We start from the raw sequence: 23,413 nt of genomic DNA, 5'->3' as shown, positions 1-23,413 counted from the left end.
CGATATTTTTTATTCCAGAGGTTTTCCTTTTATACATTTTTGTTTGCTCAAACTACAAATGTGTTAAATTCAGGTAAAGCTGGAAATTTTACCTGAATTCAGTCTACTTAAGTACAGTACTTTACTTCTACTTGTTACGTGCCACCACTGCAATTCATACATTATTAAAAAGTAGAAAAAAAAATAATGGATTGTTTCCGCCCGGTTTCGAACCGGGGACCTTTCGCGTGTTAGGCGAACGTGATAACCACTACACTACGGAAACTACAAATGCTCTACCCAATATGTACTGTAAATAAACTACGAGAGCACGCGGCCAACCCAAAAGGCAAAGAGGTTAATTTTTGGTTTGAAATAATCAGACCCTTTCTGAGATTTCTGAAAAGAATCCTATCATCACCGGACCTGACCAATTTCCAGAGGTAGTTGAAGACAGTCAATAGGAAACTATCGGCGTTTTTACACATGTGGTTTCCGTAGTGTAGTGGTTATCACGTTCGCCTCACACGCGAAAGGTCCCCGGTTCGAAACCGGGCGGAAACAAATTCTTTTTTCCCCCCTCTGTGTAGAGTTTTTATGTGCCTATAGCAGTGGCTTCCAAACTTTTTGTCCTCGCATACGAGACTTTTGACCCGTTACTGTGACGCACATAAAGATTATATCTGTTAGTAGATATGGCCGAGCATGTGTTTGGGAATGTAGCCTTCTCCAACAGTTGACCTGCATGTTTAAGCTATAGTGACATTATATTTTCCCAACTACTTTTAAATGCAATGTAAGTTGTTGTACAGTGTCGTAACGTATTTAGACGTCGAGATAAACCACGTGAAGACTGTATAATATGAACTTAGTGATCTTCCACGTCGAGGTCATAAAAATCTATTTGCACCAAAAGCTCTGCTCGCTATACACACTAGAGGGCGCCAACGTTCAGACTGTTTTTTTCTTCACCAATGAAACTCCATAGAAATACCATGGTCAGAGATGTTTTCAGTAATTAATGATATTTAGCTCAAGGCCAATGGCATGACCTAAGATAAATGTATTTCTTCTTTCTAGTATAAAATAATAAATCATACAAGATGGCCTAAATAAGGGGCTGTTAAACTCTATGGGAGATTTACTGTTTTTGAAAGAATTATCCAAAGGTTTCAATGGACAACAATCATGTCTTTGGAGTTGAATAATTGCATTTTCATTTATTTATACTGACAGAGATGACAGTGAACTTTGTGCCAGTTTTTGTTTCATGTGGATAGGTCCAGTAATTGCAGAGATATTACGGTAACCATAAACCAGGTCAACAATCTGACACTTAAACAGCAACTTCCACCTGAGAATTCTGACCTATATTGAATTTATGATAATTAAAAATCTGCTAACCACTTTTATTTTGTTACATGAATGTTTAAGCTGTCTGAAAAATGCCAGTGAATTTTATTTTGGGGAAAATAGGTGAGAAAAAAAAAATACACATTGTTAAAACTGATTTGTCCAGAACTTTATGTTAAAAAACAAGGAAAATCTTTGACAACATTTACATTTGAGAACACACTTAACAAGCTCAACCCCCCGATAGAAATGAACAAGAAGAAGGCAAAAGCTACAGCGGAAAAGTGCTTAAATCAGCCCCAAACATAAACAAAAGCAGAAGTTTGAGCTGGAAACTGCATAGACTCTCGCTCAAAATGACACCAGTAACTCGCAGTTCCACAGTAGAGTTAAGTAAAGCACTGGTCAAATGGAGTAAAGTACATTTTGGTACATTAAAGGGCCCATATTACGCTATCTGATTTTTGTTATAATGTTGTTTCCTCACCACAAACAAACCTGGAGTTGTGTTTTGTTTCATTCACACATGTTTAACACACAAACCCTGCAGATTTAGGCTGATTTCTTCTCTCAAACAGAAAACACTCCACCTTGTGACGTCAAGGAAGCTGTTAACTTGATGACATCACAAGGTGGAACAGAGCATTTTGAGCTTTGGAGATGTAGATCGACTAATAAAAAATGGTTATTCAAACATGTGTGAATGGAACAAAACACAACCCCAGGTCTGTTTTTCAGGAGGTAACAACATTATAACACAGCGTAAAGCTCAAAAGAGTCATTTTTGCTTAGTCTCGGACCTTTAAAGTGCATATGACAGCTTAGACTACGCATTTAATCATTATATTTCAAACTTTACTAACTTGTTCCCTTTTTTTTTTATATATATATTGGTGAAGTTTATATTTTGATTTCCTGTTTGGACACATAAAACATCCATAACTGTTTCCTAGCAACCATAATGTCAACAAGGGTCAGAACTTGTCTAAATTACACAATAGTTATGATAAAATGAAAAACGGCTAAAAGTTTTTGGGACATTCAAAACAGAAACATGAAAAGAGCCATGTTTATTTTCCTTGCTTTTTTTTTTTTTTTTTTTTTTTTACATATTTTGTGGACATATTACTAAAACATTTACAGAGGGAATTTTGTAGATTTTATTTAGTATTAAAGTAAACTAAATCTCACTGAAAAATTACCCAAAAATTCAAATTTCACTTCATTTTTTAAGTTAAAACTTAAATAAATCAGACTTAGAATTAGATATTAAAAAATCCTTCTGTACGTTTCATCAAAAATCTTGTTAAATTCCAGGGGTGACCTTCATGTCTCTATGGGGGGATATTCATTTTGAAAAAAGCGACCTTTGAAGTTACAATGTCCCATATAACTCCTTAAACATTAAATCATCTTTCGTTGCAGAGTGGATCATTTTGCTGAAGCTTGTATGTTACCAAACTGACCAAAAAATGGGGGAAAAAAAGATGTAGTCTATTTTTTCTGTTAGTAAAAACCTTAAAAATATAAAATCAACAAAGAAGTTGCCTTGAATCAAGAAGTCATGAGTCTATATCCCATCAAATCAAGTCATAATTAGACAAATATAAAAGCCCGTCACCTGCACTTTAAACTGTGTCTGTACAAGTCCTAGATGAGGTTCAAGTATTTCAAATATATTCACAATAACTTCAGAGTTCCCAATACATTTTTCGGTATCAAACACATTTCAAATTACAATAGCTCTGTTCTGGAGAAGGCTCTGTCGGCTGGTCGTCTCCATGGAGATGTTGCGTTACCTGGAATGTTCCACAGTATTTCCACAGTATTGCATTTAACTAATCTGTCACAATGATTACCCACAAGTGTTGCCACAGGACCGACAGTTTTTAAGCAATACAAACTTCTGTAATTGAATAAACGCAAGATAGATCAGTTTGATGCTGTACAGTGGAACATTTCAGGTAAATAACATCTCTATGGAGACCAGCAGGTTCCATACTCTCCTCCAGAAGTTATGCAGTACACGTTTAAATCCCTAAATGCAGCTTTTACTTGAAGACAAATTTCCTTCAGATGGGTTAAGATATTTTTACCTCTCTAGTAATAGAAATATAAACAGAGTACTCAGTTACATTTACTTCAGCGACGTTTTAAAGAAATTGTATTTGTCTGGGTACTTTTCTAGCAGTGTACTTTTACTTGTAGTTGAGTAATAGTACCTTGACTAACAGTACTCTTGAGAACAAGTTTTGATTACTCTTCTCACAAGTCTACAAGTGACAAAAACTTTATGAAATGATTTGAACATTTGTGTTTCTTGCACTGCTCCTTCAAATATGATTAAGTTTGTCTCATTTTTGTGTCTGTCCTTTGTAAAACACCATATTTTGTGCATTAATTAATGTTTTGTCCTTCATATTACATTAACTTCAAATTATAAGTCAGATGTTACGTCCCGACAGTTACTCTTTAAGTCTTGGATCAATACTTTGTAGTTCTACTAGAGCAATATTATTTTGAAGGAACTGATTAATATTACTAGTAACTGAGTAATATTTGGCTACTCTGTCCACCTAGAAAAAGTACAGATACAGAAGGAAAAATACTCGAGTAAAAGTATTACACATAAAAATCTACTTAAGTACAAGTATTGAAGTACATGTTTAAAATGTACTTTAATAGTAAAAGGTATTTTGCATAGGTTTTGATAACAATTAAACTGTGAAATGTGGGACCATTCAGAAGACAGTAACTCTTTAAGTTACTCTTACTTGAGTAGTAACTTTTCCCAAATAACTTTTTTTACTCTTATAATAATAATAGTAGTAACAGTAATAACAGTAATAATATTTTGAAGTAACGTTACTCTTACTCGAGTACATTTTTATCCACTCTACCCACCTCTGAGTATAACAAAATGTCACTTACTCCTTTTAAACTCTCAACTTTCACAATGGAATGAACCAAAATGGCGCTTTAATATTTATAAAACAAATAGATCCACAAAACATGCTCAACTGTCTGAGATGCAGAACCAATTTGAATGCTACTTACACTGCAGCAGAAATCTCGTTTAAATTCACACAAAATTACCAATAAAAAACTATATTTCATTTGAATTTTGGCACAAAACTTTGCAGAGCTGCGTTGCTACTTCATGCATTTACAAGAACAAAACAGCTATCTGGCAAACAGCAAAAACATCCCTGCGGTTCACCAAAAGTTAATGATCAGTTACTCTAGTTTCATTTTACATATTTTAAAGGGCCCATATTACACTATTTTTGATTTATTTTAAAATGTTGTTTCCTCATCACAAACCGACCTGGAGTTGTGTTTTGTTTCATTCACACATTTAACACACAAACCCTACAGATTTAGGCTGAGAACAGATCATCATTTGGATCATTTCAGCCCTGGAGTTGCCAATCTCTGCTAAACAAAAGAGAAAATGTAGCTGTTAACTTGAAAAATACCACTTGATGACATCACAAGGTGGAACAGAGCATTTTGAGCTTTGGAGATGTAGATAAACTTACTCAAACATGTGTGAATATGAAACAAAACACAACTTCACGTATGTTTTTGAAGCGGTAACAACATTGAAACATGGCTTAAAGCTCATTTTGCGTAATATAGGAGCTTTAAAGATTATACTCATTAAATAAAAGTACATCTTGCATATAGTTTGGGAATGTAAAACTAGGAATACAAATCATTTATTTACTATTGCGTCTTGTTGCATGTTTTGTCGTCCACACTGTACAATGATGATGGTTAAAAGTCAAAATATGAACAAAACTGAAGATCTGGTTTTGGAAGTAAAATTTTGATTGGTGTTTTTTTTTTTTTTTTTTTCCTTTTTGAAAATTTGAAAGAGATGTTAAAAGTAGTAGTACTGATTTCAATAGTATAGCTTATAGTATTAATCAGTACACAATATCAACCGATCCAGGGGGAGAGACTGAAAACAGCATTTACTTCCTTAAAACAAAAATAAAATAAGACAAAACTGGTCTAAATGTGTTATGTAACTGTTATTTACGCCTTAAGCAACTACAGAATAGCTTTGTATAAATCAAAGTTCAAACATTATGAGAGTTTCTGGGCCGACTGCGACCAGTAAATAGTCTTATATGTTCAACCAGGACATCGACTCAACCGATACTTGGAGGCCAATCTCCAATCCAGCAATGTTTTCAGTATCGGCATCAATATCGGTCGGTGAATCCCTATTTATAAGACAAATCGATCAGCACGTACGGGGAAATGGACGATATTATGCAAAAATAAATAAAAATATGTTGAAAAAGTGACTTCCATGATTGCTTTTTTACTTCAGTGTGCTGGTTTGGAGCATTGAGCTGATTAGTTTTTTTTGTTTTTTTCCTTAAAAAAATAAAATAAGAATCTGATTTCACTTTTGCTGCGCTCCTCTGTTACTGAAATGATGTTGGCAGTCTGTACATATATACTATTATGTGGTATTTGTCTCCTCCAGCTCGATAACTCAGAGACACAGGAGGATGGGTCAAATGCAGAGGACACAACGGTCTCACACAAGGTAAAAAATAAAATAAAATACAGCAACTTGTGGAATCTGTGTGACCAAGCGTTCGAAAACAAGTACAATAAAAGTGTGCAGAAATCAGTGTCTTGACTTAAACATTACATTATGTACAAACATCTCAGTAATAACAAGCTACAGTTAAACCCAGTCATTTGATCCTTTGGTTAGAAAACTGCATTCATTTGTTTTACATCAAGTTGAAGAGTGAAGTGGGAAATCACAACTGCTGTGGGTCCAAACTAGGTCCAGAATATATGATTTAAAATGACTACAACCTAATCAGAGTAGAGGAGAAACAGAAACGTGTACATATAAACCCGTCTGAGTGACAGTGGCTCCAAAAGGTGAACGTCATTCTCTTTAAACGGTTTGCAGTGGTCCAAAGTTATTTCTCACTTATCTTATGCATTCTGAGCATCCTAATCACAATATATCTGACAAATTTTTGCTCAAATACCCGGGAAAACGTGTCTTTAAACGCTTTAATCTTCTCACAATCTCAATCTCTGCACCTTCAACCTGCCAGTTAATGGGCAAACGTTCACCCGACTGAGCCACTGTTGAAAATGCTACACAGCACATTTTTGGGGAATTAAAAAACAAACAAACAAACTAACTAACTTTTCTAATTAATGATACGTTTTATGTTGCACGTAGTGACCCACCTATTCAGTTTAAACAGGCCCAAACCATTGTCAAAGGAATGTCATTTCAAGTCTATACAGCAGGCACACTAATATTTACACCGGGTTACTCTGAAAAACACCTCCAGCACTGCAAAAAAAAAAACAAACAACAAAATCTACATTCGTTCAAATGGCTTAAATTTGTGAATAATCCCATTTAACTTTAAGTAGCTGTCTCACGTGAGCAGTGGTATTGATTGGTGCATAACTTCATATAAACTGTGTGAAGCTCAGTGCGGCAGTGACTATGTTCATGCTATAAACAGTGTCTATATTATATCATGCGCTTTTCACATTCATTGTCAGGGCTGAGTACAGTTTGCATGTTCTCCCTGTGTCGTGTGTGAGTTTCCTTCAGGTATCAACCCCAAAACATGCACAAAAGGTCAAATCCTCCAGCTAAGGTAGTCCTGACCTAACCTCGATAAGTGTAGTACTCTCTCTCTCTCTGGGATGGCGCTCGCTGAAATTGATCGGGAACCGTCGGGACGTTGGAATAAATACTCCAAGCTGATTGGTCGAAGTGCCACAACAGCAGAATAAGCCAAGAAAAGGTCAAACTTGAGTTAAATCCAGTGGAGAGAGTCTGTATTTGTGTGAAAATAGGCTGAAGTACGTCCGTCTTTGTCGCTATTTTTGTTTTGGTTCATCAGGCGCTTGACCTTTGGCTCCGCCCAAACCACAATGCTGCTCTGTGATTGGTCCCACGAGGAGCGCAAGGTTAGACCAAGACTAGCTCAAGCCCTGGAGACGGGTCCCGCTGCTTTTGATACACTGAAGGATGGGTCAAATGCAGAGGACGCACTAACAAAAAACTGCACCTCAACCTTTGATCTTTAAAGGAGCATTGTGTAAATTTTCTGATAGAGGGTCAACCACCTTTATGGTAATATTACTGCCTTTTTCATCACCATGGAGAAACACTGATAGAGGAAACCAGACAAGTTACACAGTGCACCTTTAAAGGATGCTATGATTAATTTAGATACAAAAATCTTAGTATCCATGGGCGCCATTGTCGTTGTAGTTGTATTGTTTTGCATGGGGCTGATCTCTACAGCAAATAAATTCTATGCGGAGAATCCATATTTTAGGGGCAAAACTTTTCTCAAAGGTTAATGCTAGAATAATGGGTCAGGAGGGACAGTCTGCTGTGGTTGGTCAAGCGATGATTGTTTTTCGAAGTGATGAAATGTAGGTAGGAAACGGGTTATGGTTAAGTTTAGGAAAAAGGATAAACTAAAACATAAAACAGTCATATAGTCAATATAACACCTGTGCATAGCATTAGAAGCTAACACGTTACCATGGCAACCAAAGCTATGTGATAACGTCTGTCCCTCTGAACCTGACGGAAGTTATCACAAAGCACAGAGGCGTTCAAACTATGATCTGGGGGTCTGGTTCGGCCCCCAGACCAATTCCTGTTGCTTAATTGGCTCCACAGATTATATGCAGAACTTTTAAAAACAAATTTAAGTAATGCTACCGCGATCACGTCAATAGCGTCACGTTGCATAGTGATACAGACCTAAAATGACTGTTCTAAGCCTTATTTAAGGTACGGGGGGCTCTGTTGAAGCTACATAAAATACACTAATGTGACTATAACTCCTGTGGTCTGTGTCCCTCCACTTCAAATGTGTTTCAAGATTCGTCCCTCGGTCAAAAAAGTTTAGACACCCCTGATCTAGCATTAACCTTTCTCAAATTCTCCAATGAAATGAATAGGATTCCCACTTAACTGCAAATGCCACCACAAAGAAAGTGCAGTTCAGAAGCTTTTAGAGGCAAAAGTGGGCAAGATATGGTCATTGTGGCGCCCCCTACTGGCCCCGAGTGCAGTTTAACGTGCTGAACCCCGGCAGCGTGACCCGCCCATCCAGGTAGATGTCCTTGTCCGGTCCCTGGTTCATCCGTTTGACCAGGTTTTTCTCGTAGAGCAGTGGGTGGTAGGCGCCCAAAGTGCACGCTGCGTCGTGGAAATGCTGATAGTAGTGACACAGTTCCGTCTTCCGCTTGGACGGTAAAAACTCGTACAAGTGCACCACTTCGCACAGAGACATCATCAGCACGGTGCCTGTGAGAGGAGCGGAAATAAAAGACAGATTACTCACTAGGGATGGGACAATAAACAATAATATCATTTATCGTGATAAAAAGGGTCGACAATAATCGTTCGTGGGACATTTTATATAATCGTGATAATTGGCAACAAAGATAATTGCCATTGTATCACCAGAATGTGCAAAAAAACCAAAACAAAAAAAACCCTACTTATTCACGGGAGGGGGGGGGGGGACAAAGAGGTCTGTTGTCCCGGGGTTTAGGGGCCCATAATTGGACTCTCTTCCTATTCATTTGTATTAGATGGGGGCCCACATGGAAATTTTTGCCCCTGGCCCCCAAATTTCAGTTAACGGCCCTGCTCATCCAGAATATTCGTAGTTTTTTTCACTGATAACAAAGTACAATACTATAACAGTTCTTAAAACATGGAACTTATTCATAAGATTAAAATTATAATTATTCATATCCATAATATTCTAAACTGTCAGCCACTTTAATCATTATCGTGATATAATCGTTAATCGTAATTATTTTGGCCCTGATAATCCTGACACTAAATTTCAGTATCTTCCCCTGCCTATTACTCACAGGGGAGAGAAAAGTCAAGAGGAGAGAGAAGACGGAATAGAGGGAGTTATGTGGAGGTTTAGGAGTGATTAAACACGTTAATCTGACTTTTCACTGATGAAGATGCTGTTTGTTTTTGTGTGAGATTCAAGTCATTTCCACAGTTTTTACTAAAGATCGACCAATACTTTTTTTTTGTTTTCCATGGCTGATGCCGATACCGTTTAGCCCTGTTTTACTACAGACCTCAGATGGCTGCGTACTCACTGTTTGTGCACTTGTTTTTTGCACTAAAGTGTTCAAATAAAAGACTTATGTGTCTTCTTTAGGCAGCAGCTCGGCCAAAATAAAATCTCGGCCTGTGCTGGAGATTTTACACCAACAGCCAATGCACTAAAAAGTGTAAGCATCGGCCAAACAATATCGACCTATCTCTAGTTTTTACCACAGCCATGTCACTTTTACATGATTAAAGCTGGGGTTTTAAAGCAGCACTTTGTGACAGAATGAGACTGTTACTGTAGTTAATAATAAAGTATTTTTATTTCTTTCCAATTCCGTAACAAGTGCCAAAAGCAGCAATTGATTGGCTGCGCTTGGGCCATAAAATAACATATTTTTATCATTTTGAGTTCAATTTTTAGCCTGACTTCAGACTAATGCACTAATACCAAATGTACCTTACATTTATACATTTAGTAATTTTTTTAACTGGCCTTGATTATGTAAAAATAAGTGCATTTTTTGACATTATAAGGCCCTATAACACTGAAATTACATGACTGTACTTCAATAAAAATATTTGGTGAATGAGAAGGTGGAAGCGTTCTAAATTTCATGTTTTGGTTTTTTAAAAATGTGAGATTTTTGAATGGGCACAAAAAGTGACTTTGAAAGTAAAGTTTTGTTGAAGCAGCACTTTGTGACAGAATGAGACTGTCGCTGTAGCTAATAATAAAGTATTTTTATTTCTCGCTAATTCAGTAGAAAGTGTAGAATGCAAAGTATTTTTATTTCTTGCTAATTCAGTAGAAAGTGTAGAAAGCAGTGTGGTTAACCCCAGTTGTTCTGAAGAAATGCAGCCAAAAGGAGAAGTGAGTGCGTGAGTAAGCAAATGTGGTATTTTTGGTATTTATATGTAAACCTTAAACCGTAAATCTTTAGTCCACCAAGAATTTCTTAAGTTGAATATAAGAATGCTGTAATTTTGATAAAATGTATTTTTTAAACATAAATTGCAAATCTAATTGCAATCTCACGGCTTGTCAGAAAAATCCTAATTATATATTGTTCCTGAATGGAGCATGATTTGAGTGCCCCGTCCCCTCACCCTGCATGCCAGAGGAGGGCGGGTTCCTTTGGATGGGCTCCCTCATGTTGTCCTGGATCCTCTGCCACAGCTGCCACTCAAAGCGCGGGTGCAGGATATAAAAGGGCTGCAGCGGGTGCAGCCTTCGGTACCTCTGGAACTGAGTGAAGATTGGGTAATCTGTCTGGTTCAGCCACTAGAGGGAGACAAAATGTCAAAGAGTTACTGAAGTGTTTATAGTTTAAACTGAGCTGGAGGATCTGTCAGACTTGAATGGTAGAACTGATATCTTAACTGTCCAAACAAAGATGTTTGACGTGGTTTGTTTGGTTTGGTTAATATCTCTGTAAATACTGGGCCTTAACCATAATAGACTCTATAAAAAAGTGGACTAAGGGCGTACGATGTTACTCATAGCGTTCGGCTCCAGCCAAATTAAGCTCATCGAGGCTTCAGCCTGATTCCATATCACCATCATAGCAACTAAGGAGCCAAACAGGAGCGAGGGGGCGACGACTTCAGGGAAAGAAGGCACCTGACCTGACTGTTATTGATGTTCATATCTTGATTTGTGGACAAAATTGTGAAATAAAAATAGGATCATGTAGAGCTGGTTTAAATGAAACCCTTAAGGACAGAATGAAACGCCTGACAGCAGCAGTAACAGACAGAAAGGCCACAATTTTTCAATGGAAAGTGAACTGGATAGAGTCGATAGAGCCGTATCACGCTCATGCTCACTTCCTTTTGAAACACGGCTAACAAGCTCGCTACATCCAGAGACAGATACAGACTATGGCCTGACCACATGAACCACAAGCTATATAAATAAACAAAGTGAAATTATTTTTTAGCTTCAGTATAGCTTCAGAAAGTAGGGCCATTAGTCAATCCCAGAGACGTGATTATTGTCAGGCAAAAGGACTTTAAGCCAAAAATATTTAAGAAATAATAGTAGTAGCAGTGGTAGTGACAGTCGAAGTAGTAGCAGTAGTATTAGTAGAAGTAGTAGTATCAGTAATAGTAGCAGTAGTAGCAGTAGTAGTAGTAGTAGTACCTGGTGTAGATCTGCGGAGAAAGGTGACGGGTCCCAGGCCACGAGGATCCCAGAGCTGTACAGAGACGAGGAGAGGAAACGATGGTCCTCCGACGCCATCAACTGGAAACACAAAATACTAATAAATACTACAGTAACAATACGACATAAAGGAAGGGACATTTAGTTAAAATCTAATGTTTTTTAAAAGAAACTAAAATACAGGGAGACAGGGTTTTCAAAAGTATGGGAAATCAGAACTAATCAATGCTGAAACTAGTGTCAAAACTAAATACTCATTTATGCAGATATCAATACAAAAAAGTCACATTCACAGGACAGAAAAACAAGTCAAGAATCAGAACAAGTTTAAGACACACAGACTAGAATACACTGATCGAACACTATGGAATCTGCCTGGACGACTGAGGGAGGACACAGATATAAAGCCACATGGTAATATAAAAGAAAGTACTACAATTTAATGTTGAAAATGACATTCTGTTGTCTACAGAAACAGTGCTTTTTATTATCCTCGTGGTAGTGGAATCTGTATTGAGCATCAAGTCTGTTCCTTAGTATCAAGAGCTGTATTTGGGATTGATTCATGCATGTTTATTCAGACTCTTTTGTACAATGTATTTTTATCTTAGTTAAAGCATGAGTCAATTTTACAAGAACCATCAGTTCAGTATAACAAATTAAAGACAAAGGAGTTTAAAAGCCTCATATTATGCAAATTTCTGATCTATGTTATAATGTTGTTTCCTCTTAAAAAAAAATACCTGGAGTTGAATTAGTTTCATTCACACGGGTTTAACAAACAAACCTTGCATATTCTTATCTCAAACAGGAAACACTCTGTTCCACCGTAATACAGGAAGTGCTCCACTGTGTTTGTAAACTCCATAACTCCAAATTACTCAAACATGTGTGACAGAAACAAAACACACAACAAAAGAAGTGGGAGGAATGGTTATGGTGTCCTGGGTGTGAACATAGACTCTATAAAAAAGTGGACTAAATGAGGGTCACCCATAGCGTTCGGCTTCTGTCAAATGAAGGGGGCCAATTTGGAGCCGTGGTCCATATTTGGAATTCTAATCGTGAATATCATAGCAACCAAAGAGTCAATCCAGAACGAGGTTGATGAAGGTAATGCCTCTTCCCGCCCGCACCACTGGTTTAGCAAGGAGCAGGCGCTTAGCTATGTTGCCAATCAAACCTGTTGCTAACACTAGAGGGAATGACCTTTAGGAAAGAAGGTACTTTATTTGTCTGTTATTAATGTTAACATCATGATTTACGGACAAAAACGCAAATGGCGTAGAATGTAGACCAGGTTAATACAAACATTTTAAGACCAAAATGACGAGGCTCACAGCAGCAGTTACAGAGAGAGAGGTGACTCAATGTAAAGTGAACTGGAGCCAGAGTCAGTGGAGCTGGAAGCGTGCCCTTGATCACTCGCTAACACTTTAGTTATGTCCATTTATATTAACAGACCATGTCCCAATCAACGGTTACAAAGTTTGAAGTATCGTACGAAGTACCTGGCCGACGAAGGGTACTCCTCCATGTAGCCTCCATTAGCCGCAATGGCTGGTGCAAAATGGGACAAACCTACGCCATGGAGTGTACTTCAACTGCTGTCTGTGCGCTTATGTTACGTCGCTTATGTTACATCGCTTAGCAACCATGACGTCTGGTGACTAATGAGTTATACAGCTGTTGACTCATGACCTAAAGGTGTAAAATGGACATTGAAATAATTACAGTTTTATTTTCAATTCTTTATTATTTAATAGAAGAAGAGTCAAGGCGTCGTCGCTGCTGTGGTTTATTTCTGTTTTGAGTGAATGAAGTAAGGAATTAATCTTTCTCTTTGAATATTAATAGACAAATATAACGTTCAAGGTGATTTTTTGTAGCTAGTATTACATAACTTTAAGAAAATATATCTTGTTTCTCCCATAGAAGAAGTCATGTGCGGTGCATGATGGGATATAGCAGTGCGTGAAGTGTGCTCAGATGCACGCTTCATTCACGGCCGATCTCCATGGAAACGCAGGGTAAATTTGTCGGCCGCATTCGTTGGGTGCATGAAATGGGACAGACCTTATCGCGCTGGAAGTTATGTAAGTGCCCTTCAGTGCACTTGACGTGCATTTATCGCATTGGGACATGGCCACAGTCTATGGGTGTGATTGAAACACTTGTGATTAAAAATAAAAATGCTGTGTTAATAAAAAACACACAAAAGTGCTGTACCACAGTGCAGCCGCAGAATCAGCTCTGCACTTGAGAACAGGAAGTTGGTTTACTTGTTTTTTACCACTGACTCTTTCACTTTTGACTTTCTAAACTTCTGTTGCTTAAAGCTACAGTATGTAACTTTCTAGAGATGGCAGATCATCTGCATGAATCCATAAAAACAGAAAGTTAAATCATACTTCAGAACATTCCCCATGGAGATAGATATGTTTTAAGTCACACTGTGGAATATTATAGCCAAAGAAACAACATTTCATAGAACATTTGATAAATATTGCAGTGGTTTACAGGAAACCAAAATGTATAATATCTATTTCCGTTATAGTTTATCACCGCACACCCACCATCTTTAGACTTTAAACTAGAATCGTCTCAGTATCAGAAATTACAGGACTCTCTTGTTAAAACACATCACATGTAAAGGAGATTTCCACATTTTGTCCTTGTTGTATCTAAATTATACAATAACCACGTTAGTGCAAACAGATGCACTTTATGATATATTTAGACTGTAGCGTTTTAACACGTCACTTTAAACTAGACAAATGCCAGGCTTTATTGACTCAGGCTAAGCTCAAACAATAAAGCAGAAGTAGTTTTAAAATGTCCCATATACGTTACATCCTGATCTATGTTACAATACTATGTTTCCTCATCAAAAACATCCCCGGAGTTGTGTTTTGTAACATTCACATATGCTTAACACAGAAACGCTGCATATTTAGACTGAGTTCCTCTCTCAAAAACACCCTGTTCCACCTTGTGATGTCATGTGGTAATACAGGAAGTGCTCCACTGTGTTTTTAAACTCAGTCATTAGAATCATTTGGATACTTTCAGCTCTTGAAATTACAGTTGTTGTTTTAGCCTCTGCAGACAGATATTAGTCTATACTTAACAGGAAACAAGTTTAATGCAATGCTGTGGAACATTTCAGGCAAAGCAATAACAGTAAAAAAAAATACAGAGTGCACATTTAAATCTTCCATTGCAACGTCCATAGTAGTGTCGTATGTCAATTCTAAGGAATGGACTTGACATTCAATACCGATTCCGATACCACGATTATGATAAAAAATGCTCTTTCTTTAGACAATAGATTGTGATTTTCAACATTAAATCATAGTACATTCTTTTATTTTCCCATGTGGCCTTCCATCTATTCAAATGAGAATCTAGTTTCGACACCAGCTTTAGTAGCGATTATTATCTGACTTTCGGTACTTTTGACAACCCTAGTCCGCACCATTTTGCACAGCCTTAGAGACAGTAACGCAAATATGTTCTTTCTGAGTCATTTGCATGTTTCACTGTCCCTCATGGGAAGCACAGCTGCTCTGAGTAAATGGACAGCTGATTTATAGAGGCAGGTGTGTCGCCCAAGGACACAATAACCGCATTTGTTTTGGCGATGTCCAGATGAGCATAACGTCTATAAAGATACACTATATAAAATGGCTGCAACAAGACCTGAATTTAAACAGAAATCAGCCAAATAAAGTGAAATTTCTGTACTTTTGTAATTAAAGGTGCTGCATCTGATCTTAAAAACATAGAAATAACAGAACTAGTTCATTTTAACCAGTTTGCAGTGGTCCAAAGTTATTCCTTCACCTTATGTGTTCAGAGCATCCTAATTATTCACCATGATGAGTTTATAAGCACTTTTCACATATGGGGAGGTTTAGAGTCATTAGATGTTTACCAGAGCCATACATGTTTGGGAATCTTAATTGAAAGTGCGTTAGCTGTTAGCTCAGATGTCACGTTTACGCTAATTATGCAGACTCAACAAAGACTTTAAACAAGGCTTTGATGTGGTCGATGGGTTCATACCAGCAGTCACCCTCTGGATTATTCATATTTTTGTAGCTTTTTGTAGGCTAATGCTAACGGCTATAGGAGAAAATACAGGGGACTGGATTGACTCCGGTGTTCCAAAATGGATGACAGCATTAGCATCAAACTCCGCATCTCTGTCTACTGTTAAAACCCAATGAAAGTTAAAAAAAAAAAGCAAAAAAAAAAAAAAGCTTTGTAGACATGTTTTCTACCTGTGAGTTGATGAGGCGCAGAGTTGTTTTTGAACCCACATCACTTTCGAAACCTGTGGTTGGAGCGGCGTTGAACCGTAGGACAGCATCGTGGGAGTCTAGAACCAAACGACAAAAAACACACTCAGGATAGGGCTGCAAAATTAAAGCTACACTGCCTAACTTTTCTGCTGGGGTAGCATCCTCCATTGAGATGTTAACACTTTTCCTGGAATGTTCAACAGATGGTATTTTGCTTATTTTACTGCAATGTGTAGATCTGACCTGTAACATGATCTGGTTGTGCTGCCTGCTTGTCTCTGTGGAAATTATAAAGTTTAATACAAAACTGTGGAAGATTCAAGCCAAAGAAATTTCCATGAAGACAAGCAGGAAAAGCTACACCACCTGAAAAGTTGCATAGTGAAGCTTTAATCGAAAATTAATCTGAATGTTTGCAATTATCATATCACAAACAGTGCCTTTATTTTACATTTCTACTTTTTAAAAGTGGCTAACCCTGTAGTGTAAACCTCTACAAACATGTTCTGAAATGCATGGGATTCTCGGATTAGTTCAGCAGTTCAGTTTTCATGTCTTCGCTTAAATGCTGATGCCTCTTTAAAATGTGTTGAAAAAAAAAAATCACACTTATATTTTCCATTTTCCAAAGTGGCTCTGCTCTCACAGAGAACAGAGAAGTAAAACCAATAACGCATTGTTAGTTAGTAATACAGAAAAAGAGGAAGTTAAGCAGAACAGAAATAAAGGTAAAGAAGGCACTTAGTAAGTAAACAGTCTGCTGTCTATTACTGTGTGTAATTAAAATACTGATTAATTACTCATAAAGAATGAATGGTGTGGGAAGAACAGATATGCATGGCTTTTCTTTCTTTTTTTCTTCTGTTGTTCCTTTACTAACTTTTTTTTCATGGTTACATTTATGTAGGGGCTTTCCACCTTCAATCCACTCAAAGCACTTCAAGGAACCACACACATTCACACACCAACTGGAATCGCAGCACCAACCTGTGAGTCAGTGCTCTGCCAAAGATGTTTGTGTCGAGAGTGTGATCAGTGGACAAACACTGTATCAACTGAGCTACTGCCTCTCTTGTGTACTTCCTTGGAACTGTATTGTGTTTGCGCTTGTGTTCGTTCTCACCGATCTCTTTGCCCAGTCTGGAGTTCTTCATGGAGCCCGCAGAGGACACCACGGCGCAGGTCTTGTACGGCCCAACTTCGGCCGCGATGCTTTGGGTCGGCAGCTGCGACGCCCAGGGCAGAGAGGAGAAGGGCTGGAGGTCCTGGGTCAGAGTCGACACCTCCACCTGCTCCTTCAGCTGAGAACAGGACAAGCGCTATTACACTTTCTAATGCTATGTCATAGAACTGAGCGATTTGATAAAAAAAAAAAAAATGAAATGTGATTCTTCAGAAGCATTGCAATTAGATTTATGATTTATGTTTTAATAATAAGATTCACATTTTAAACACTTCCTTAAGAATTGATAACAAGACTGGAATATGAACTGACAAACTAATGCAAGAATGACATTTCAGAGCATGTTTGCACAGATCTAAACTACAGGGTTAGCAGGTTTTTATGCAAATTAAGACATGACATTTTGTTACGATACTTCGTGTTTTGCCTACTGTGTACATTCAGATTTCATCCATTCAAATTAGTGACCTGCAATACTGGTTAGTACAAAGCGTGTTTTATTCACTGTTTTCCGCTTCCAGATAGGTGACAGTTTGAGGACTAGTCACCATCCCAAAGATAAAGGATAGCAGATTTTGTTGCGCTCAAAAGTGTTATCTTAAATATTGTATGTATGTTTATAGCATAACACAAAATAAAGGTTCATTCATTGTCGTTCATACCTGACAGAGCAGCTGGGGTCCTGTCAGCTTCACACCAGAGGCCTCATGATTCTGGGGGTCCACTCCGTACTTGTTCATGGCCTGAGGAGACAAAGAAGAAGCTGAAACATAACACTTCATCATGACTCATACCACAAAAATATGCAAACAAAATTATACTTAAAATTTGACTAAAACTCCTGTCTACTTTGTTTGTTTTGGGTTTTTTTTAGCTGAGTTTTTTATTTTATTTTATTTTATTTTATTTTTTACTTTTGGTGAAGTGTATAAGTTCACTTCCTGGTTGGACACGAGCAGCAGATGTGACATATGTAGAGGTAATTCTCGCAACCATAATGTAAAAGCAAGGGCCAAAACTTGTCTAAATTACAGAATAGTTTTGAAATCTGAGAAAAAATATGTCTTCCTTACATATACATTTCATCTGCATTTTGGTTGTTTTATTTGTGTGTTGTTGACATAAGTAAAGGGATTTCATTTTAGCCCTCACTGCTATTTTTCTTCACAAACTGCCACTTAACTGATGCAAAACTATGATAAATATTGACCACAGGTACTATCCCATCAAACCAAGTCAAAACCTGTCGTGAGCACTTTAAAGTCTTTGTGCTTTTACAGTACTTCACCTGAAAGTTCTGCACCACTTTCTTAAGCCTCCAGGACAACATGCTGCTGGACATATCTTCGTCCCACACTTGTCCCAGAAGAGCATTGGGCCCATAGAACTCGTTTCCGCTCTTCCCGCTCAGTTCCCCTCTGCGCCTGCCTCCGAACAGGGTCTCCAGGGCCCGTGTCAAAGGTCGTGGGAAGAGACGTTTGAAGAACCCGTTCGTCACGTGATCCTTCTGAAGGTGTTTGGAGGCGGTTGTTTCCTGGTGGGTGTGGTTAAGAGCTGAAAGCACTGGGATTGGTCGGTTTGGGTCACCTGGTACGACTCCAGGAAGTTTCTGAGGGTCGATGTACATGGGCTTACCACGCTGAACCTTTAAACGATAAGAGTCATACGAAACTATTCTCAGGGGAATTCAGACCTTCTAGTGTGGATAACATATTTAAAGACAACATATTGCGATTGTGTCTGTTATTATTATGCTATTATGTTATAATTTGGCCATTTTACACAAATATTGGACTTAATTCTTTTTTTGTTTGTTTTTTTTTAACCAAAATGACTACGTAACGCTGCCGAATCCTGCGTATGTCAAGTAGCAGTTCCCCCATATGCTTTTGTACTCTTGTGTAATTTTTTGGGACACTACTTTGCACTTCTACTTGAGTAATATTATTTTGAAGTAACGTTACTCTTACTGAACATAACATGGTTAAAACTCTGAAAAGTCAATTAACAGAATTTACTTTTTGAATATGTCTCCTTTAATCATGTGAATATAAATTATGCCTGACCTTGGTGACTGAGTGGGTGCGTGGCTGTGCCCTGGTCCGTGCCTTCACCCCAAAGATGGCGTCGGTCACGGGGACACTGTTCTCGGCACACAAGGCGTACAGCAGCGCCATGGAAACGCAGAAGAATGCCATGCACAGTGCCCCCCTCCGCGCCCTCCTCCTCATCCTCCAAAGGGGGCTCATGCGGTCCATCGCAGCACCTGAAATCTAAGCACAGGAATGGGTCAAATGCACTAGGAATACACAGGGAAGAAATGACAAAAATATACATATGTCAAACACCAAAAAATGTCTCGTTTTAAGCGCATGTACACAATTTTCCCATTTATTTGAACAAAAAGTGTCTTGCCTCAGTAAAAATAAAATAAGAGAATGTTTTTGTTTATTTTTTCATTTCATTTTGGTTGCGTTTATTGCACTGAAAAACATGCTTCCGTACCCTGAGCGAGCTTGCATCTCCACAAACCTGACCCTAGAGAACAGTCTCCTCCTACTTGTTTCCATAGAAATGTTGTTCCTTTGGATATAAGCTTCCATAGTATGGCATAAAACTGATCTATCTCCACGGAAAATGGTCCAAAGTATGGTTTCAATGTCCGGTTTCCATGGAATAACACAAGTGACATGCCATTTCTAAAAAGTTACATACAGTGGCTTTATGTGACGTAGTAATAAACATTTTTTAAATATAGCACTGAACTCTCTTTTATTCTGTAGGTCAAAAAATAAAGACGTGAAATAGCGTGGACACTGCCAGAGCCCGGAGCGAAGGATGAAGTGAGGCAGAAAGACTGAAGAACGAAGGAGCGCAGAACGACACAGAACAAAGAGAGGAAAGAGAGAGAGGAGAGACAGAGAGAGAAAACGATGGGAAATGAGGGAGAGAGAAAGAGAGAGAGTAGTGCTGCCATTGAGAAACTTATAGAGGACATTTGAGGTTTCCCAGAATGCCTCAGTACAGCTTTGGTCCCAGTGAGAGTGTGAATATCTGTTTAACCAAAACAAAGAGGAGAGAAAGAGAGAGAGAGAGAGAGAGAGAGAGGGAGAGAAACAAAGAAAGAGTAGGGAGGTTGGGGAGAGAGAGAGAGCTGGCGTTTGACCAAAGACAAAGAGGAGAGAAAGATCCTGATTACGTATTCAATCCGACGCTTCAACTAAAGATCGTCAATCTGATTCATTCTGCAGTTTGGGCCTATGTGAGTGGAGTTTGCATGTTCTGCCTGTGTCTCAGAGGAGTTTTAACTTCTATTTTGGGCTTTATACTTATCTACGCATGCCAAGTAGGGCTGGGTGATATGGAAAAACAATTAAAATACTTTTTTATCCTGATTTTGCAGGGTTTTAGATGACATCACAGCATTCTATAGGGCAATAATATTTAATACAGATGAGGAGAAGCTAAAATGAATTGTTTAAATGCAGATTTGTGTTGTAAGACAGCGAGTTCTTGGGTCTAGTTACCAATAGAAATGATCAGGGTCAACATTTGTGAATTTACTTTTTAGATATTTCTTATAAAAGTACAATAGTATGCTAGTCTTTCATTGTCTTTTACAGCATAACGTGAATAAAAAATAAACACATTTACTTCGTTTTACCCCACATAGAGTTGAATTATGCAGGAGGTTCATATATATCGAACAGAGCTGTATTGATCCTGTGCTTTGGTGTCTGTGTGAGTCCAGTGAAGTTAAAATCAATGCTGTACATATAGACCAGTGCATACAGACACCGAACAGGCATCACACTCACTACATACACCACACCATGATTGATTTGTGATACTCAGTGACACAACTCCCGTTAAAAGACAAAGCTGTTTATTTTTTCGCTAAAATGTTACACAGTGGGGCTTTAAAGGCACTGTACCTGATTTTACTGTCCCAAAAACGTGAAAAACAGAACTACAGTAGTTCATTTTAAACAGTTTGCAGTGGTGCTGTTATTCCTCACTTATCTTATACCTTCAGGGCATCCTAATTATTCACCAGGATGAGTTTATAAGCACTTTTCATAGGTTTCCGAGAATAGAGTGACATTTTGTAGTGACGGTAAAGGTAACAACTAGCATGCTAATACATATTTTCTGAAACTTGAACGGTAAAATGCTTTATAATCAGATACCGACAGAATACAGAGGTCTTATTTTGACCTCAAGAGCTGCTTATGTAATATATCTGTACATTTTTACTCAAACACATGGGTACAGTGCCTTTAAGGATAGCGTCAGGTGTTAAATAGATGAATGGGGCATGTTTCTTTATAAAGGTGTAATGTTTTTATTGAACTCATCAGATTAAAAGAGGACAAGGTTTAATCCAGACAGAATGACGCAACAGTGATTTCAAAAGTTACACAACAGCTCTGTTTGAACACAGTCCTTCTGGGAAAAAAATACAATGTGATTTTACATTTTTGTCTTCAAATCTGGATTCAGTTTAAACTAGTCCAAGAATCCCATACATTTCAGAACATGTTTCTAGAGGTCTAAGATACCGGTTTAGCAGCTTTTGCACCTAATAAGACCCTATGGAGATGTACTAGTTCTGTTTTTCATGTTTTTTTTTTTTCATGTTTTTTTTTTGTTTGTTTGTTTTTGTTTTTGGTCATGTTTTTTTGCCCTGAAAAAAACATACTTCTGTACACAGCTTGCATCTCCACAAACCTAACCCTTATTTGGACTGGACGAGAGCCTCCTCCTGCTTGTTTCCATGGAAATGTTATCCTTTCAATATAATCTTCCACAGTATGGAACAAAACTGATCTATCTCCAAGGCAGGTGACATGCCATCTCCAGAAAGTTACATACTGTGGCTTTATGAAAGTAATAATAAACAAAAAACTCATTCATTCTGTAGGTCAAAAAATAAAGACGTGAAATAGTGTGGACACTGCCAGAGCCCGGAGCGAAAGATGAAGTGAGGCAGAAGGACTGAAGAACAGAGGAACGCAGAACGACACAGAACAAAGAGAGGAGACAGAGAGAGGGAGAGATAGGAGAAACGAGAGAGATAGAAAAAGGAGAGAAAAAAGAAGGAGGAGAGAGAGAGAGACAGATGTGATTCTATTGAGAAACTTATAGAGGACATTTGAGGTTTCCCAGAATGTATCAGTATGGCTTTGGTCCCAGTGAGGGTCTGACTGTCTGTTTAACCACAACAAAGAGGAGAGAAAGAAAGAAAGAAAGAGAGAGAGAGGGAGGGAGAGAGGGAAGAAGAGAAAAAGTAGGGAGGAAGAACATTTCAGAACGCTCTAAACTACAGAGTTAGCAGCTTTTACTCACAACGAGACATGATATTAAATGATTGTCGACTCAAAAATTTGAAAAATCTAAAGACTAAAAATCTGGACTAAACAGGAATAAAATTACTTGGACCAGAAGGTTTGACTACTTACAGAAGCAGTGATGGTCAAAAGTAAATCCGGTTCAGTCACAAATTCAATCAAATGTTACATTCAAGAAAACAAATCAATCATAAAACTAAACCCAACTCCAAGTTCCCTTTCTCTGGATGATGTACAATTCACAAAAGACTTTATGAGTTACAGATAAGTTCAATGTCCAATATTTCAGGGGGTGGCTCGCCATCAAGGACAGGTTCACCCAACAACAAAAAACCTGACCTGTCAGACACAGTGTCATCAAGCCTTCATTAGATATGGGCTCCAGCCTCCCCACTTTGATGTATACATGTCCCTGTGCATACAAATGGTTAAGCTGTTGCATACCTGAACTTGTCTGCCAAGTAGCGCTGGGTGATATGGCAAAACAATGAAAACACTTTTTTATCCTCATATTGCTGGGTTTCAGATGATGATTTAATACGAATGGGGGGAAGCTAAAATGAATAGTTTAAATACAGATTTCTGTTATAATTCATGTGAATGAAAAATGAACACATCTACTTTGTTTTGTACATGCCACATAGAGTTGAATTATGAATGAGGCTCAGACAAAGGCTTAAGTTCAGCTCTCATCAAAGGTAAAAAAAAATAACATTTTTGATGAAAATGACATTTTTTCCAACAATGGTACCAAACAACAACCCTTCTAAAATCATATTAAAGGTGACTTCAAAAGTAAATCTAGTTTGGTCACAATTTCGATTAAACATTACATTCATAAAACATATAAATCATAAAACTAAACCCCGACCCATGTCCGACTTCTTGTTTATGAGGCTGTATAGCTTACAAAAGACTTTATGAATTACAGATAAGTTCAATGTCTAAAGTTATAGA

At 37.9% G+C, this 23,413-nt stretch overlaps 1 protein-coding gene and 2 non-coding genes across 3 annotated transcripts in view; 1 reads left to right on the top strand and 2 right to left on the bottom strand.

The window, feature by feature from the left end:
• Positions 1 to 192: 192 nt before the first annotated feature.
• Positions 193 to 265, bottom strand: trnav-aac (transfer RNA valine (anticodon AAC)). The gene has a single exon. It is a non-coding gene; the product is annotated as a tRNA-Val (tRNA).
• Positions 266 to 470: 205 nt separating this feature from the next.
• trnav-cac (transfer RNA valine (anticodon CAC)) lies at positions 471 to 543 on the top strand. The gene has a single exon. It is a non-coding gene; the product is annotated as a tRNA-Val (tRNA).
• A 3,500-nt stretch (positions 544 to 4,043) lies between these two features.
• st6gal1 (ST6 beta-galactosamide alpha-2,6-sialyltranferase 1) overlaps positions 4,044 to 23,413 on the bottom strand; it is a 31,100-nt gene continuing 11,730 nt past the window's right edge. Inside the window, exons 3-10 of the mRNA XM_033978964.2 lie at positions 19,172 to 19,378; positions 18,394 to 18,750; positions 17,768 to 17,848; positions 17,046 to 17,223; positions 15,902 to 15,999; positions 11,595 to 11,696; positions 10,559 to 10,733; positions 4,044 to 8,671 (exon numbers count right to left, since the gene is read on the bottom strand). Coding sequence (XP_033834855.1) covers positions 8,418 to 8,671; positions 10,559 to 10,733; positions 11,595 to 11,696; positions 15,902 to 15,999; positions 17,046 to 17,223; positions 17,768 to 17,848; positions 18,394 to 18,750; positions 19,172 to 19,378 — 1,452 coding nt within the window. The 3' untranslated portion in view covers positions 4,044 to 8,417. The remainder of the gene's footprint in view (positions 8,672 to 10,558; positions 10,734 to 11,594; positions 11,697 to 15,901; positions 16,000 to 17,045; positions 17,224 to 17,767; positions 17,849 to 18,393; positions 18,751 to 19,171; positions 19,379 to 23,413) is intronic.

This window comes from Periophthalmus magnuspinnatus, chromosome 14 (assembly GCF_009829125.3).
Source record: "Periophthalmus magnuspinnatus isolate fPerMag1 chromosome 14, fPerMag1.2.pri, whole genome shotgun sequence".
Taxonomy (NCBI): Eukaryota; Metazoa; Chordata; class Actinopteri; order Gobiiformes; family Gobiidae; genus Periophthalmus; species Periophthalmus magnuspinnatus.
The sequence above is the reverse complement of the archived record's forward strand: the minus strand, read 5'-3'. Positions and strand labels throughout refer to the sequence as shown.